Source organism: Mandrillus leucophaeus, unplaced genomic scaffold, assembly GCF_000951045.1.
Source record: "Mandrillus leucophaeus isolate KB7577 unplaced genomic scaffold, Mleu.le_1.0 Scaffold242, whole genome shotgun sequence".
In the NCBI taxonomy this organism is placed as follows: Eukaryota; Metazoa; Chordata; class Mammalia; order Primates; family Cercopithecidae; genus Mandrillus; species Mandrillus leucophaeus.
Genome location: NW_012102499.1, coordinates 1,311,647 through 1,329,467, shown reverse-complemented (window position 1 = coordinate 1,329,467; position 17,821 = coordinate 1,311,647). Strand labels below are relative to the sequence as shown.

Sequence of the window (17,821 nt, the reverse complement as noted above, 5' to 3'; positions counted from 1 at the left end):
GGAAACCAAAAAAGAGCAGAAGTAGCTATATTAACATCAGACAAAATAGATTTCAAGACAAGAACTATAAGAAGAAACAAAGAAGGTCACTATATAAAGATAAAGGGGTCAGTTCAGCAAGAGGACATAACAATTTTAAATACATATACACCCAACACTGGAGCACTCAGATAAATAAAGCAAATATTATTAGAGCTAAAGAGAGAGATGGGCCCCAATACAATAATAGCTGGTGATTTCAACACTCCATTTTCAGCACTGGACAGATCTTCTAGAAACAAAATCAGCAAAGAAACACTGGACTTAATCTGTACTATAAACCAAAAGGACCAATAGATATTGACAGAACTTTTCATCCAACAGCTGCAGAACACACATTCTTTTCTTCAACACACAGATAATTCTGAAGGATAGACCCTATGTTAGGTCACAAAACAAGTCCTAAAACATTTTAAAAAATTGAAATAATATCAAGCATCTTTTCTGACCGCAATGAAATAAAACTACAAATCAAGGACAAAAGGAATTTTAGAAACTATACAAATACATGGAAATTAAACAATATCCTCCTGAATGATCAGTGGCTCAACAAAGAAATTACAAAGGAAACTGAAACATTTCTTGAAACAAATGATAATGGAAAAAACACACCAAAAGCTATGGGACACAATAAAGGCAATACTAAGAGGAAGATTTATAGCTATAAGTGCCTACATCAAAAAAGAAGAAAAACTTCAAATAACCTAACAATTAATGTTAAAGAACTAGAAAAGCAAGAGCAAACCAAACACAAAATTTGAAGAAAAGAAATAATAAATATCAGAGCAGAAATAAATGAAACTAAAATAAAATCAATATAAAAGAAATAAATGAAACTGAAATGAAGAATCCAAAAGTTGATTTTTTGAAAAATTAAACAAAATTGAAAAAAATTTAAAAATTAAAACAAAAAACAAAAGAAAAATTAAAATTGATAAACCTTTAACCACATCAAGAAAAAGAGAAGTTCCAAATAAAACAGAGATTGAAAAAAGGGACATTACAACTAATACTACAGAAATTCAAAGGATCATTAGTGGCTACTATGAGCAACTATATGCCAATAAATTGAAAAATCTAGAGGAAATGGACAAATTCCTAGACACATACAACCTACCAAGATTGAACCATGAAGAAACCCAAAATCTGAACAGACCAATAATAAGATTGAAGCCATAATAAAAAGTCTTCCAATAAGGAAAAGCCCAGGATCCAATGGCTTTACTGCTGAGTTCTACCAAACACTTAAGGAATTAATACCAATCCTACTCAAACTATTTTGAGAAAAGACGAGGAGGGAATACTTCCAAACTCCTTCTATGAGGCCCTGATACCAAAACCAGACAAAGAAACATCAAAAAAAGAAAACTAGAGGCCAATATCTGATGAATATCAACGCAAAAAACCCTGGAAAAAATACTGAATTCAACAACAGATTGAAACAGAATGAAGGGCAAAAACCACGTGATCATTTCAATTGATGCTGAAAACGCATTTGATAAAATTCAACATCCCTTCATGATAAAAACCGTCAAAAAACTGGGTATAGAAGGAACATACCTCAACATAAAAAAAGCCATACACAATAAACCCACAGCAAGTAATATACTGGATGGGGAAAAACTGAAAGCCTTTCCTCTAAGATCTGGAACAAGACAAGGATGCCCACTTTCACCCTGTTATTTATTGTAGTACAGGAAGTCCTAGCTAGAGCAATCAAACAAGAGAAAGAAATAAAGGGCATCTAAATTGGAAAGGAAGAAGTCAAATTATTCTTGTTTGCAGATGACATCACTTTATATTTGGAAAAATCTAAAGGCTCCACAAAAAAACTATTAGAACTGATAAACTTAGTAAAGTGGCAGGATACAAAATCAACCTTGAAAAATCAGCAGCATTTCTACAGGCCACAGAGAACAATCCGAAAAAAAATCAAAAAATGTAATCCCATTTACAATAGCCATAAATGAAAGTAAATACCTAGGAATTAACCAAACAAGATCTCTATAATGAAATCTATAAAACACCGATGAACTGAAGAAGAGATGACAAAATGGAAAGATATTCCATGTTTATGGGTTAGAAGAATCAATATTGTTAAAATGTCCATACCACCCAAAGCAATCTACAGATTCAATGTAATCTCTATCAAAATACCAATGACATTCTTCACAGAAATAGAAAAAACAATCCTAAAATATACATGAAACCACAAAAGACACGGAATAGCCAAAGATACCCTAAGCAAAAGAAGAAAACTGAAAGAATCATGTTACCTGACTTCAAATTATACTACAGAGTTACAGTAACCAAATACCAAGGTACTGGCATAAACACACACACACACAGAGACCACTGGAACAGAACAGAGAACCCAGAAACAAATCCACACACCTACAGTGAGCTCATTTTTGGCAAAGATGTCAAGAACATACACTGGGGAAAAATGTCTATTCAATAAATGGCACTAGGAAAATTGGATATCCATATGCAGAAGAATGAAACTAGACACCTATCTCTTCCAAAAACCAAATAAAGCTGGAGTTGCCACATGATCCCACAATCCTGCTGGGTATATACCCAAAAGAAAGGAAATCAGTATACTGAAGAGATATCTGCACTCCCATGTTTATCACAGCACTGTTTATAATAGCCAAGATTTGGAAGCAACCTAAGTGTACATCAACACATGAATGAATAAAGAAAATGTGGTATTTATACATGATAGAGTACTCTTTATCCATAAAAAAATTGTTATTTGCAACAACATGGGTGGAACTGGAGGTCATACGCTAAGTGAAATTAAGCCAGGCACAGAAAGGCAAACATCACATGTTTTCACTTACTTGTGAGATCTAAAATTCAGAACAACTGAACCAATGGAGTTACAAAGTAGAAGGATGGTTATTAGAGGCTGGGAAAGGCAGCGAGGGGGTGGGCAGGAGGTGAGGATAGTTAATCTGTACCAAAAAATTAGAAAGAATGAATAAGACCTAATATGTGATAGCACAACAGGGTGACTATAGTCAATAATTTAATTGTACATTTAAAAATAACTAAAATAGCATAATTGGATTGTTTGTAACACAAAGGATAAATGCTTACAAGATGTGCTTATGTAAGCATTGCATGCCTGTATCAAAATATCTCCTGGAACCCATAAATATGTATACCTAATATGTAGCCACAAAAAAATAATTAAAAAAAAAAAAACGCAAAGAAAACCCAAATCCTACTCTTAAGTTCCTAATTCAAATGCTATTTTCTCCTCACAAAGCTATCTCTGATCCCCTTTCCTGTGAATTACTATAGCATTTTAACAGTGTATCTTTTCTGGGGCTTACCATTTTTTGCCTGTACAAAAATAATTATCTATTAAGTACATACTGATGGAAAACATGTTCTGCTAAACATTTTAAATCATAATCTGTAACTTCCCTAATAGTGTAAGAATGGCAGGTAATTTCATCCCAATGTAATACAATTGATAAAACTGTTTGATTTCAAAGTTTGTTCTCTTTCCACTATGTCACACTATCACTTCGGTTTTATATCATACTGCTACTTAATTATTTAAACGTGTTAATATCAAGTTATATACCCAACTTCTTTCTATAAAGGCCTTGAGGAAAACCTAATTCTGTGCTGAAATATACAAATATCATTCCTTCTATCCAAAAATGATCTCAGGTGGCTTTAAAATTTAAGAAGATACTACAAAGGGGAAAATCATAATGAAAAAGGAAAACCATAATCAATGAAAAAGGAAGAAGTGAATACACTAACCGTAAATGTTAATTAACATGGTTGCTTGGTGATATGGTTTGGCTCTGCCCCCACCCAAATCTCATCTTGAATTATAATAATCCCCAAGTGTCAAGGTGGAACCAGGTGGAGAGGGCGGTTTCCCCCATACTGTTCCTCGGTTAGTGAGTTCTCATGAGATCTGATGGTTTTATAAGGGGCTTCCCCTCTTTGCTCAGCACTCATTCTCTCTTCTGCCATCCTGTGAAGAGGTGCCTCACACCATGATTGTAAGCCTCCTGAGGCCTCCCTAGCCACACAGAACTTTGAGTCAAACCTCTTTTCTTTATAAACTACCCAATCTCGGGTATTTCTTCACAGCAGTATGTGAACGGACTAATACAGTAAATTGGTACCACAGAGAGTCAGGGGCTGCTATAAAGATACCTGAAAATGTGGATGTGACTTTGGAACTGGGTAACAGGCAGAGGCTGGAACACTTTGGAGGGTTTAGAAGATAGGAAAATGTGGGAAAATCTGGAACTTCCTAGAGACTTGTTGAATAACAATGAAGTCCAGGCTGAGGTGGTCTCAGATGGAGATGAGGAACTTGTTGGGAACTGGAGTAAAGGTCATTCTTGGTACGCTTTAGCAAAGAAACTGGTGGCTTTTTGCCGCTGCCCTAGAGATCTGTGTAACTTTGAGCTTCAGAGAGGTGATTTAGGGTACCTGGTGAAAGAAATTTCTAAGCAGCAGAGCATTCAAGAGGTGTCAGAGCATAAAAGTTCAGAAAATTTGCAGCCTGACAATGCAGTAGAAAAGAAAAATCTATTTTCTGGGTAGAAATTCAAATCCACTGCACAAGTAAGGAGGAGCCAAACGCTCATCACCAAGACAATGGGGAAAATTTCTCCAGGGCATGTCAGAGACCTTCACAGAAGCCCCTCCCATCACAGGCCTGGAAGCCTAGGAGGGAAAATTGGTTTTCTGGGCTGGGTCCAGGGCCCCTATGCTGTGTGCAGCCTACAGACTTGGTGCCGTGTGTCCCAGCTGCTCCAGCCGTGGCTAAATGGGGACAAGGTACAGCTCAGGCTTTTGCTTCAGAAGGTGCAAGCCCCAAGTCTTGGCAGCTTCTACATGATGTTGGTCCTGTGGGTGCACAGAAGAATTGAGGTTTGGGAACCGCTGCCTAGATTTCAAAGGATGTATGGAAACTCCTGGATGTCCAGGTAGAGGTGTGCTACAGGGGCAGAGCCCTCACAGAGAACCTCTGCTAGGGCAGTGTGGAAGGGAAATGTGGGGTCAGAGCCCCCACACAGAGTCCCTACTGGGGCACTGCCTAGCAGAGCTATAAGAAGAGGGCCACTGTCCTCCAGACCCCAGAATGGTAGATCCATCGACGGTTTGCACTGGAAAAACCGCAGGCACTCAATGCCATCCGTGAAAGCAGTCAGTCAGTGGGGGTTGTACCCTGCAAAGCCACAGGGACAGAGCTACCCAACGCCGTGGGAGCCTATCTCTTGCATCAGCAAGACCTGGATGTGAGATGTGGAGTCAAAGGAGATCATTTTAGAACTTTAAGATTTAATGACTGCCCTATTGGATTCCAGACTTGCATGGGGCCTGTAGCCCATTTTGGCCAGTTTCTCCAATTTGGAATGGGCGTATTTACCCAATGCCCGTACTCCCACTATATCTAGGAAATAACTAACTTACTTTTGACTTTACAGGCTCAGAGGCAGAAGGGACTTGCCTTGTCTCATATGAAACTTTAGAGTTGGACTTTTGGGTTAATCCTGGAATGAGTTAAGACTTTGGAAGACTTTTGGGAAGGCATGATTGTGTTTTGAAATGTGAGGACATGAGACTTGGGAGGGGCCTGGGGCAGAATGATATGGTTGGCTGGGCCCATGTGTCAAAGGCGGGACCAGGTGGGAGATAACTGAATTACGGGGATGGTTTCCCCCATACTGTTCTTGTGATAGTCAGTGAATACTCATGAGATCTAATGGTCTATAAGGGGCTTCCCCCTTCACTTGGCACTCATTCTCTCTCCTACCACCCTGTGAAGAGGTGCTTTCCACCATGATTGTAAGTTTCCTCAGGCCTCCCCAGCCAAGTGAACTGTGAGTCAATTAAACCTCTTTCCTTTATAAATTACCCAGTCTTGGCTATTTCTTCATAGCAGCATGAGAATGGACTAACATGCTTGGATTGCACATAAAATTTGGAAGTCGAGGAAAGATAAGAAAACATTAAATTTAATTCAGTGCCAGAAAGAACCTCATGAGTACATCAGGGTAGGCAAGGATTTCCCACTACTAAGTTGAGAATAGATTTTCCATAAGAAATAGTGTTATTTATAAACAAATCTTATTGCTGCTTTAGAGTAAAAAGTTCTTAAAGCTTCTCCTGTATACCATATAACACAAACATTAATAGATGGTGTTAATTTGCTATGTGACTGAATTTACCAGTCTTTGCGGTAAACAAAGAGATAACATCCATTGAAGAGAGGAAAAGATGGAAAACAGATGGGAACCAGATTCCGAATTTGGAATGGCTATTGTAGGAATTTGTCAAAGTTAGAAAGAGATCAATCAAAGGACCATTAAGAAGAAATGAGACTATGGCAAAAGTTACATAGCACTGATTTTCAGATAACATTAGCAGTGTTTTAAAAAATACTTTTTAAACACCTGGTGGCCGGAGAATTAAAATAGGCAAGGTAAACAATATTGTGAGAGCCAATGCTACATACTGGCAAGAAAAGAATCACAGAAAAATTAAGGAAGTAAGGGTAAAGTGTTCATGGGGACATTACTGAAATTACTACAAGTTTCAAGCTGGGAGAATTGATGGATTGGAGGTCAATATAGGGTAAAGAACAGGTTCATAGTTAAGACGAAGTAAGAGACTAGTGGTTATGGTGAGAAAAATAAACACAGACATAGAGGTCTGAGAGGTAACACACTTTCTCTGTATGATGGAAGTTAAGATGTGGCAGTGAGGATCTTGGAGTACGTCTCACCTCTTCCTGGTCCCATATAACCAGGACCAGGGTATGAGGAGAGAAAGCATTTTTTTCTCCTTCAGATAATATATTTTGGGTAACACTGGCATGTAGCAGAGGCTGGCAACTTTTTCTGTAAAGGGTCCAACAACAAACATCTTAGACTTTATGGGTTTTATAGAGTCTCTGCCACATATTTTTTGTTGTTGTTGTTGGAGTCTTGCTCTGTTATTCAGGCTAGAGCGCAGCAGTGTGATCATGGCTCACTGCAATCTCCACCTCCTGGGTTCAAATGATTCTCCTGCCTCAGCCTTCCAAGTAGCTGGGACTACAGGCGCCCACCACAACACTCGATTATTTTTTTTTATTTTTAGTACAGACAGGGTTTCACCACGTTGGCCAGGCTGGTCTCGAACTCCTGACCTCAAGTGATCCGCCTGCCTCAGTCTCCCAAAAGTGCTGGGATTACAGGCATGAGCCACAGCACCCAGCCATATTCTCTCTTTTCTAATTTTTAAAATTATTTAATTTTGAAACACGGTCTTGCTCTGTCACTCAGGCTGGAGCACGATCTTGGCTCACTGCAACCCCACCTCCTGGGTTCAAGCAATTCTCATGTCTCAGCCTACCAAGTAGCTGAGATTATAGGCATGTGCCACCATGCCCGGTTAATTTTTGTATTTTTAGTGGAGATGAGGTTTTGCTGTGTTGGCCAGGTTGGTCTTGAACTCCTGGTCTCAAGTGATCTGTCTGCTTCAGCCTCCCAAGCTGCTGGGATTACAGGTATGAGTCACTGTGCCAGGCTCTTTTCTCTTTTTAAAATACTATTTTGAAAATATGAATGCCATTCTTAGCTTACAGTCCTTGTAATAACAGACCACTGACCAGATTTGATTCATGGGCTATAGCTTACTCTGTTGTATAGGATAAAATTCTAACTTCTTAGTTTCACAGAAAAGACATTTCTAACATAAATCCAATCTATTTCTCCAGTCATGTCATCCCAGACTTGCTTAACCGTAAACTTTTTAGTTGCAGAATTTTTCAGTTTCCTAAATATTTAGTCTAGGGCCTTTTATATTTCAGGACGTCTGTTCTTGCAGCTCCCTTAGACCCAAAGTCTTTCTCTATTTCTCAGCTTATACAGTTCCTCACTATCCATACTCCATCCCAAATGTCACTTTTTATATAACCATCACAATTCACCCAAGCAGTGATCAATTACCTTCACTATTCAAAACCTCTTTTTTATTGTTCATATCTCCCTTAAAGTCTTCATTTGTGCTGAATGATGATCCTTTTACAGGTCTACCTCTCCATATCCCCACAACTCTGAGTATCTAAGGGAAGAAAGGTCTTATCCATCTTCACGTTTCCACTCACTCCTATGAGTGCCTAACAGTACATGGCTTATGGCACATGCTCAGCAAATAGTCATCAACGAATGAACTAGTTCATATAGTATAAGTATACTTCATACTTTCTAATATAAATATTTGAGTGATAATTACTAAGATCATATCCTAAACTACTACTTTACACAATAATTTGATTCCACTGCTTACTTGTTTAAAAAATAAAAATTACATTTCAATTTACTGTGATTTGAAGAGAATTTTCTACTTTACATGCCTGGTTGTGTTCATGAGCTGTACAATTATCTGTTCCATTATATTCTGTAAGCTGTTCTCTTCGTTTTTCTCTAATAAGAATTTTATGAACATCATCTTCCAGTCTATTGAAGAATCCTCCATCATGTGATAAAGTCTGAGAAGAACTCAATTCCTGTCAAAAATGAATTATGATTTACTATCATTCAACATGCATTGTTATGCATTTAATACACCTAGTCAACCACTAGAAGGGATACACATTTGGTACACCTAGTCAAGCACTAGAAGGATTAAAAAAAAGAAAGAAAAATGACAGCTAAGAGACAATCAACCACTTGGTCCTTCTCCATCTCCAGAAGATAAAACAGTAGAGACACATTTGGAAATTTCCTTTCATCATATTTTTTGGACTTAGATATTGCTTTTTAAATTTCTGTTATTTATATACTGAACAACTCACCCATTTAATGTGTACAAGACAGTGGTTTTTTAATATATTCAGAGTTGTACAACCATCACCCCAATCAACTGTATGACAATTCCATCACCCCAAAAAGAAACTGTACCCATTAGCAGTCACTCCCCATTTCCTCCTAATACCTGCTGCCTGCCCCAGGCAACACTAATCTATTTACTGTCTCTATAGATTCGCCTATTATGGACATTTTGTATATATGGAATAACCCAGTATGTGAACCTTTGACTGGCTTCTCTGACTTAGCAAAATATTTTCAAGATTCATTCATATTATGGCTTGTAGCAGCACTTCATTCCTTTTTATTGCCAAATATCTCATCCTACATTTTATTTCTCCATTCACTGGTTGATAGACATTCAGGTTGTTGCTACTTTTTGGTTATTATGAATTATGCTGCTATAATATTCATGCACAAGATTTTACATGGACATATTTTCAATTCTCTTGGGTATATACCTAAGAGTAGAACTGCTGGTGACTCTATGTTTAACCTTTTGAGATATCACTAGATAATTTTCCAAAGCAGTCCATCATTTTACAATCCCATCAGCAGTCTAGCGGGTTGCAATTTATCCGCATTCTTATCAACACTTGTTCTGCCTTTTTCATGATAGCCACTGGGTGTGAAGTGCTGTCTCACTGGGGTTTTCAGTTGCATTTCCCTGACAGCGAATGGTGCTGAACATCCCTTTTGTGTGCTTATTGGAGATTTGTATATCTTTTTGGAGAAATGTCTTCTTAGATCCTTTGCCCATTTTTAACTGGGTTACTTGTTTTTTTGAGTTGTAACAGTTCTTTATATATTCTACATGTCTATATCTTATTGAATATGATCTGCAATCATTTACTCTCATTTCGTGGGTTGTCTTGGCATATTCTTGATGGTATTCTTTGTATCACAGAAGTTTTTAAAGTTGATGAAATCCAATTTTATCCAAGAAACCACTGCCTAACTCAAAAATTTACTTCTATATTTTCTCCTAAAAGTTTTATAGATTTAGCTCATGTGTTTAGTTCTGTGATCCATTTTGAGTTAATTTTTGTACACGGTGTGAAGAAAGGGTCGAAATTCACTCTTCTGCATGACGATATCTAGCATCATGCGTTGAGAAGACTATTCTTTTGCCCTTTTAACTGTGTTGGGACTGTTGTCCAAAATCAATAGTTTGTTTCTGAACTCCTAATCTTATTCTACCAATCTGTAAATGTCTATTCTTATGCCAGTACCACACTGTCTTGATTATCATAGCTTTATGTTGCTCAATCTTTTACATTGCTTTTTTTTTTTTTTGAGACGGATTTTCACTCTTGTTGCCCAGGCTGGAGAGCAATGGCATGATCTTGGCTCACTGCAACCTCTACCTCCTGGGTTCAAGCAATTCTCCCACCTCAGCCTCCTGAGTAGCTGGTATCACAGGCATGTACGTCCAGCTAATTTGTATTTTTAGTAGAGACGGGGTTTCACCATGTTGGCCAGGCTGGTCTCGAACTCCTGACCTCAGGTGATCTGCCCGCCTTGGCCTCCCAAAGTGCTGGGATTACAGGCATGAGTCACTATGCCCAGTCTTACATTGCATTTTAAAATAATTTTTATATAAATTCTACATGCCAATAGAAGATTTGTAAAAGATAAGATTTTTTATCACTGTCTATCCAATTATATAATAGAAATTTTACATTCTCCAAGAGAAGGAGCATTTCTTCTTCGACATCCTGTTATGAAGACAGAGATTGAAGAAAATATTCCTTTCACTCATTGGTTTCACCTATGTCCCACATTCTCTCTCCCGATCTCGGCTCACTACAACCTTCACCACTCAGGTTCAAGCGATTCTTGTGCCTCAGCCTCCCAAGTAGCTGGGATTACAGGCACGTGCCACCACTCCTGGCTATTTTTTTTTCCAGTAGAGATGGGGTTTCACCCCGTTGGCCAGTAGGTCTCAAATTCCCGACCTCAGATGATCCACCCGCCTCAGCCTCCCAAAGTGCTGGGATTACAGGTGTAAGCCACCATGCCTGACCCCACATTCTTGAGCTACAGTTATTCACAATTTCACAATTTTACCCATCTCAATTGTATTTGTGGGCAGATGACCCCAAGGTTCAATAATTGTTCATACTTGTCACTTCATATTATCTTAGAAAGTAAAGTGTTTGAAAAAAAATTTATTTGTATATCAGTGCTTACTATATGAATGACATTAAAAATGATTGTACAACACTTTATATTTTGCAAAGCACTTAAACAAACATTACCTTATTTGAATTTCATAAACATCATGAGAAGTTGATAGAGCAAGTATTATTTCCCCACCAAGTAATTATGGCCTTAAGAATGCATGTGCAATTGCTAAGGGATACAGGTATAACTCTAAGATTACTGCTTCATAAAATAGTTCCAGTATATTCTTGTAATATTCTATTTTACAGCAATAAATACAGAAATGCTAAAAACACTGCTGAGCTTCTGTGGAAGGAATAACATACTGCTACCAACTAATCAGCCTCTGGATTTCATATCACTAGAGATTATAATTCTAGCCAATGTCCCTGTTTGTTGATAGTTGCTCCTATTACCATCATGCCTATCACAAAGGGTATTCTGTCTCTTAAGTATTTTTGAGTGAGGCACGAAGTTTCTTTCTGATCTAGAGATGGGATTTTTTTCAAAAGATTTATTGATAAAAAAAACTATAGGGGGGAGAAAAGCAAAAATAAATCAACTACTATATCCCACACATATCAGAAAAAAAGATAAAAATATGGCAAACGTAAGAATATGAAATATTTAACTTAATAAGTCTAGTCAATTCAACTTCAGTTTAATTCAAATTCTGCACACCTATTTGGTACCAAGCATACAATGAACAAGACACTACGGTGCTTATGTAAGTATAGACATGCAGATCAATGGAACGGAACTGAGGATCTAGATATGAGCCTTCGTATCTATGATCAAATTTACTTTTTAAAAAGGTGTCAAGGCATTTTATTAAGGATATAAGAGTGTTGTGCTGGGAGAAGTGTCTATGCATATGCCAAAAGGTAAATTTGGACTTTCTTCACAATTCACAAAAATTAACTCAAAATACGGATCACAGACTTGAAAGGAAGAACTAAAACCATAAAGCCTCTAGAATAAATTATCATGGCTTGTGTTAGGCAAAGATTTATTTAATGAACACAAAAGGCACAATCCATAAAGTGACAAACTAGACTTGATAACAATTTAAAATTTTTGTGCTTCAAAACACACAATTAAAAGACCAAAAAGACATCCCCAAAATATGTACGTCTATTATGTATCAATAAAAAATTAAAAAGAAAAGGCAAGGCACAGCCTGGAAGAAAGTATTTGCAAATCATGTATCTAACAGCGGATTTGTTTCCAGACACATAAGGAAATCATACAAATCAATAAGAAAACACACAAAAATGAACAAAAAATTTGAATAGATATTTCAAGAAGATATAAGAATGGCTGATAAGCATATGAAAAGATGTCTGAAATCACCAGTTATTAGGAACATGCAAATTAAAACTACAATGAAATACATTACATACCCACTAGAATGGCTATAATCAAAACAAGAGATAATACTAAGTGTTGACAAGGATGCACAGGAACTAGAACTCTCATATATTGCTGGGGGGAGTGGAAAATGGTAGTCATTTTGAAAAACAATTTGACAGACTCTTCAAAAGTTAGACATAAATTCACCATACAACCCAGCCATTTCACTCCTAAGTAACCACCTAAGAGAAATTAAAACATATCCACACACAGACATATGTCAAATGTTCACAGCAAGCCTATAACCGGTGAATAAACAACATTTATACAATGAAATACTATTCAGTGGTATACTGCTGCTGCATGCTACAACATGGATATACCTCAAAAACATTATGCTAAGTGAAAGAAGCCAAACACAAAGACTACACATTCTATGAGTCCATTATAGGTTACCAGAAACTGCAAATCTCTAGAGACAGAAAGTAGATCAGTGGTTGCCAAGGGCTGAAGGTGGGAGTAGGGATTGACTACAAATGGTTATGAGGGAACTTTCTGAGATTATGGATACGTTCCAAAACTAGACTGTGTTTATGGCTGCACAACTATGAGCAAATTACATACTTGCAATGGGTGAATTTTATAGTACTTAAATTATAACTCAATACAGCTGTTAAAAAAAACACCCTTGATCCCACACCATTCTACTTAAAAACTAGAATATTACCTATAGACCTTCTGGCCCATCCATATACTCTTCCCTTAGTCTCATCTTCGTGCCTCCAGGAGGAACCATTACCTCAACTTAGTGTTGATCATTTCCATGTTTCTGTTGTTTTACAGATGAACCACTAAATAATAAAATTTCATTTTGTTTGGTTTCTTAACTTCTTATTATGAAAATTTTCACCCATATATCCTACACTTAGATTTAAGGATTTTCTATATTTGAACCTCCTTTTTGCGCCTAGGTACTTTATACTAAAGTACAGTTATTATGATAGTTCATCTAGAAATTCTTTCACATGCAGCTATAAAAAATTGTCCAATTTAACCATATTATCATTATCATACCTAACAAAAATCACATTTGTTAACATCACCTTATTCCTACTTATTATTATTATTTTGTAGACAGTTTTGCTCTAGGCACGTGCCATCACACCCGGCTAATTTTTCTATTTTTAGTAGAGACGGGGTTTCACCACGTTGGCCAGGCTGGCCTCTGACCTCCTGGCCTCAAGTGATCCACCTACCTCGGCCTCCCGAAGTGCTGGGGAACTGCGCCTGGTCTATACCTACTTTACGTTTAAATTTCAATTGTATAAAAGTCTTTTATTGCTAATCTAATAAAAGCCTACATATATTGCATTTGATATCTCTTTTTTTTTTTGAGACGGAGTCTCGCTCTGTCACCCAGGCTGGAGTGCAGTGGCGTGATCCACTGCAAGCTCCGCCTCCTGGGTTCACGCCATTCTCCTGCCTCAGCCTCCTGAGTAGCTGGGACTACAGATGCCTGCCACCACGCCCAGCTAATTTTGTTTTTTTTTTTTTTTCAGTAGCAACAGGGTTTCACTGTGTTAGCCAGGATGGTCTTGATCTCCTGACTTCGTGATCCACCCACCTCGGCCTCCCAAAGTGCCGGGATTACAGGCGCTACCCACTGCGCGTGGCCTGCATTTGATATCTCTTAAATCTTCCTCAATCTAGAGAACCTCATCCACACCCAAACTTTTCTTCTCCATAACAGTTTCTTGTTGAAGAGACCAGGTCAGTTTCCTACAAAGTTATCTATCTTCTAAATTTGCCTGATTGTTCCCTTTAGGTATCACTTAACTTGCACTTCTAACTCCTACATCTCCTGTAAAATGGAAGTCAGATCTTAAGGTTTGATTTACATATAGATTAAACATTTTTAGCAGGAATACTTAGTTCTGCTGAATGTTAAGTTTTATAAAATTGGTATCACTCTGATGCATTCCTCTGAGACTGGTTCTTCACTCAACATTCTCTTTTGGATTCATCCATGTTGTTACCTGGACTTAAATATTCATTTGCTTTCACTACTATGTAATCCATTGTGTGATTATACTAAAATTTATCCATTCTACTGAAGATAAACATTTGAATTTTTTCGAATTTGGTCATGATGCTGGGCCATTGCACACATAAATATTTCTGTACATGGTTCCTAGGAAATACATGCAATCTTCTCTAAGGCATGTGTACCTACACGTGAACTGCTAAATCATAATCTGTATCAGAGGTGAACACACTACAGCCCAAAATGCTGCCTCTTTTTCACAAATGAAGTTTTATTGGAACACAGCCATGCATGCTCCTTCATTTAAGTATTGTCTATAGCTGTTTTTATACTACAGTGGCAGAACTAAGTAGTTGTGGCAGAGACTGGATGTACCTCAAAGCCTAAAATATTTGCTACCTAGTCCTTCACAGAAAAAAGACTGCTGACTCCTGGGCCATAATGAATATTTGACTTTATATGAACACCAAACTCATGCAAAATATTTGTACTAATTTGCATTCCCACCAATATAAACTGATCCAAAACTCGATTGATCTATAATCTCTGAATCTTTTTGTCTGTACACTTTGTAATTTCTGCCTGCCTGTTGAGTGGAAAAAAACCAGTATCTCTGTGTGATCATAACTGCATTTCTCTGGTTAGCAGCAAAATCGAATATTTTGTATGTTTTTGCTGTTCATATTTCCTATTTTGTGAAATGCATAATGTCACTTGTCTATTTTTTATATTTTTATGAGACAGTAATCATTTGATTGGAGTTCTTTATTTGAATACTAATGCTTTATCAGTTCTGTTTTGAAAATAGCTTTTTCCCATTTGTGCCTTGTCTTTTTATATCCATTCTGGTATGTTGTGGAAAATAAGTTATTCATTTTGAGTGACATCTACTTTATCAACCTTTTGTTTTATGGTTAGTGTTTTTGCTAAGTATTCCCGTAACCATATGCCACAAATATATTTTACTGTATTTTATAGTTCTAAAAGTTATAAAATTTGCCTTTCATATATGCATTTAATTTATATAGAACTGATTTTAATGTGTGATAGAAGGCAGAGCTCCAATTCGGATTTTTTTCTAATATGGCTAAGAAAGAGTCCCTTGCTTTTTCATATATAAGACATTACGATGTTAGAATATTTAACACAGTGTAGTATCAGCACAGGAATAAACTCACCAGCAGAACAAAATAGCTCAAAAACAAACACATGCATATATGGAATACTGATAAATGACAGAGTGACATTATATATGGTTCTTCTTTAGGAGTTCTTAGCTACTTTTTGGCAATTGCTTTTCCATATTAGTAACTTGTTGAGTTTTTTTTTTCTTTTTGACACTCCTGCCTCAACCTCCCGAGTAGCTGGGATTACAGGTGCCTGCCACCAGGCCCAGGTAATTTTTTTTTTTATATTTTCAGTAGAGACAGGGTTTCACTGTGTTAGCCAGGATGGTCTTGATCTCCTGACCTTGTGATCCACCTGCCTCGGCCTCCCAAAGTGCTGGGATTACAGGCGTGAGCCACTGCGCCCGGCCAACTTGTTGAGTTCTTAAAACTCCAGGATTTTCACTGCAACTGCAAAGACTCTATAGATCAATTTGAGAAAATCTGTCACTTTCATTACAATACTTTCATATTTCCAAGGGCTCCAAAGTCACCTTCTCAAGGACTAGCCTCTCAGCTTTACAGTTTTAAGATACCTTAACATACAGTAACACGCAAACTTCAAAACGGTCCATGTATATGTGCTATTTCTCTTTTACCACTCTTGAGTGCTTTTAACTTATTTCAAGAGGGAATCTAAATAATGATGTTCTGGCCAGGTATAATAGCTCACACCTATAATCCCAGCACTGTGGAAAGCAGGAGAGTTGCTTAAGTCTAGGAGTTCAAGATCAGCCTGGGCAACATAGCAAGACCCCATCTCTACGAAAAGTAGAAAATATTAGCTGGGTATAGTGGTGTGCACCAGTAGTCCTAGCTACTCAGGAGGATGAGGCAGGAGGATCACTTGAGCTCAGGAGATTGAGGCTGCAGTGAGCTTTGATCACACCACTGCTAAGCCTGAGTGACAGAGCAAGACCCTGTCTCAAAAGAAAATGGTATTCTTCCAGTCAGAATGGCTATTATTAAAAATAAAAAAATAACAGATGCTGATGAGGTTGTGAAGAAAAGGCTTTTACACTTTTGGTGGGAGTGTAAATTATTTCAAAGACCTAGAGGCAGAAATATGATTCAACCCAGCAATCCCATTACTGGGTAGATACCCAAAGGAATATAAATCATTCTATTATAAAGATACATGCATGCATATGTTCACTGCAGCACTATTCACAATAGCAAAGACATGAGATCAACCCAAATGCCCATCAATGATAGACTAGATAAAGAAAATGTGGTACATATATGCCATGGAATACTGTGCATCCATGCACAAGGATGGAGCTGGAAGCCATTATCCTCAGAAACTAATTCAGGAACAGAAAACCAAATACTGTTGTGTTCTCACTTATAAGTGGGAACTGAATGGATGAGAACATATAAACACAAGGTGGGGGGGAACAAAACACACTGGGGCCTGTGGAAGAGCGGGGGATGGGGGAAGGGAGAACATCAGGAAACACAGCTAATGGATGCTGGGCTTAATACTTAGGTGATGGGATGATCTGTGCAGCAAATTGCCATGGCACACATTTACCTATATAACGAGCCTGCAAATCTTGCACATGTACCCCTGAACTTAAAATAAAAGTTGGAAATTAAAAAAAAAGAAAGAACACGGTGTTCTTCAATGAGCTATTACATTAAGTATGACATTATATACAAGTTAAGTTTACTTTTTCTCACCCCTAAGATGAACCTGATGGACTCAAATTTTGAACTTGACTTGAAATAATTATTATTAAACTCTTGTTATGCAAATAATACTATGCTCTGCATGGGCTACTCTCATGGAATTCACAGTGTACTGAGAGAGACAACTAGTACATGAAATAGTAACAGACCCAATAATTAAGCACTCTTCTGTACATCAGGGATGGTAAGAATCTGTAAAATATGCACCAACTTCTTCTTTTGTAAATGGCAATATAATTAACTGATAATTGTACTTTTTCTTGCTGAGCAACAACAGTATCAGAATTCTTAACGCAAAGCTCCATAAAAGCCCTAACAATATACTTCAACTGGCAGACAAAATGAAACCTACTATGTGCCTGTTATAAATATCATTAAAGGCCGGGCGCGGTGGCTCAAGTCTGTAATCCCAGCACTTTGGGAGGCCGAGACAGGCGGATCACGAGGTCAGGAGATCGAGACCATCCTGGCTAACACAGTGAAACCCCATCTCTACTAAAAAATGCAAAAAACTAGCC

The 17,821-nt window shown here is 37.5% G+C and overlaps 1 protein-coding gene across 3 annotated transcripts in view; it reads right to left on the bottom strand.

Moving 5' to 3' along the window:
• GKAP1 (G kinase anchoring protein 1) overlaps positions 1 to 17,821 on the bottom strand; it is an 80,288-nt gene that overhangs the window by 20,882 nt on the left and 41,585 nt on the right. For 2 of the 3 annotated variants that reach the window (XM_011982759.1, XM_011982758.1), the window contains one exon: positions 8,429 to 8,581. The exons of the other annotated variant lie outside the window; for it this stretch is intronic. In XM_011982759.1, the coding sequence (XP_011838149.1) occupies positions 8,429 to 8,581 (153 nt within the window). The remainder of the gene's footprint in view (positions 1 to 8,428; positions 8,582 to 17,821) is intronic. 3 annotated transcript variants of the gene reach the window in all.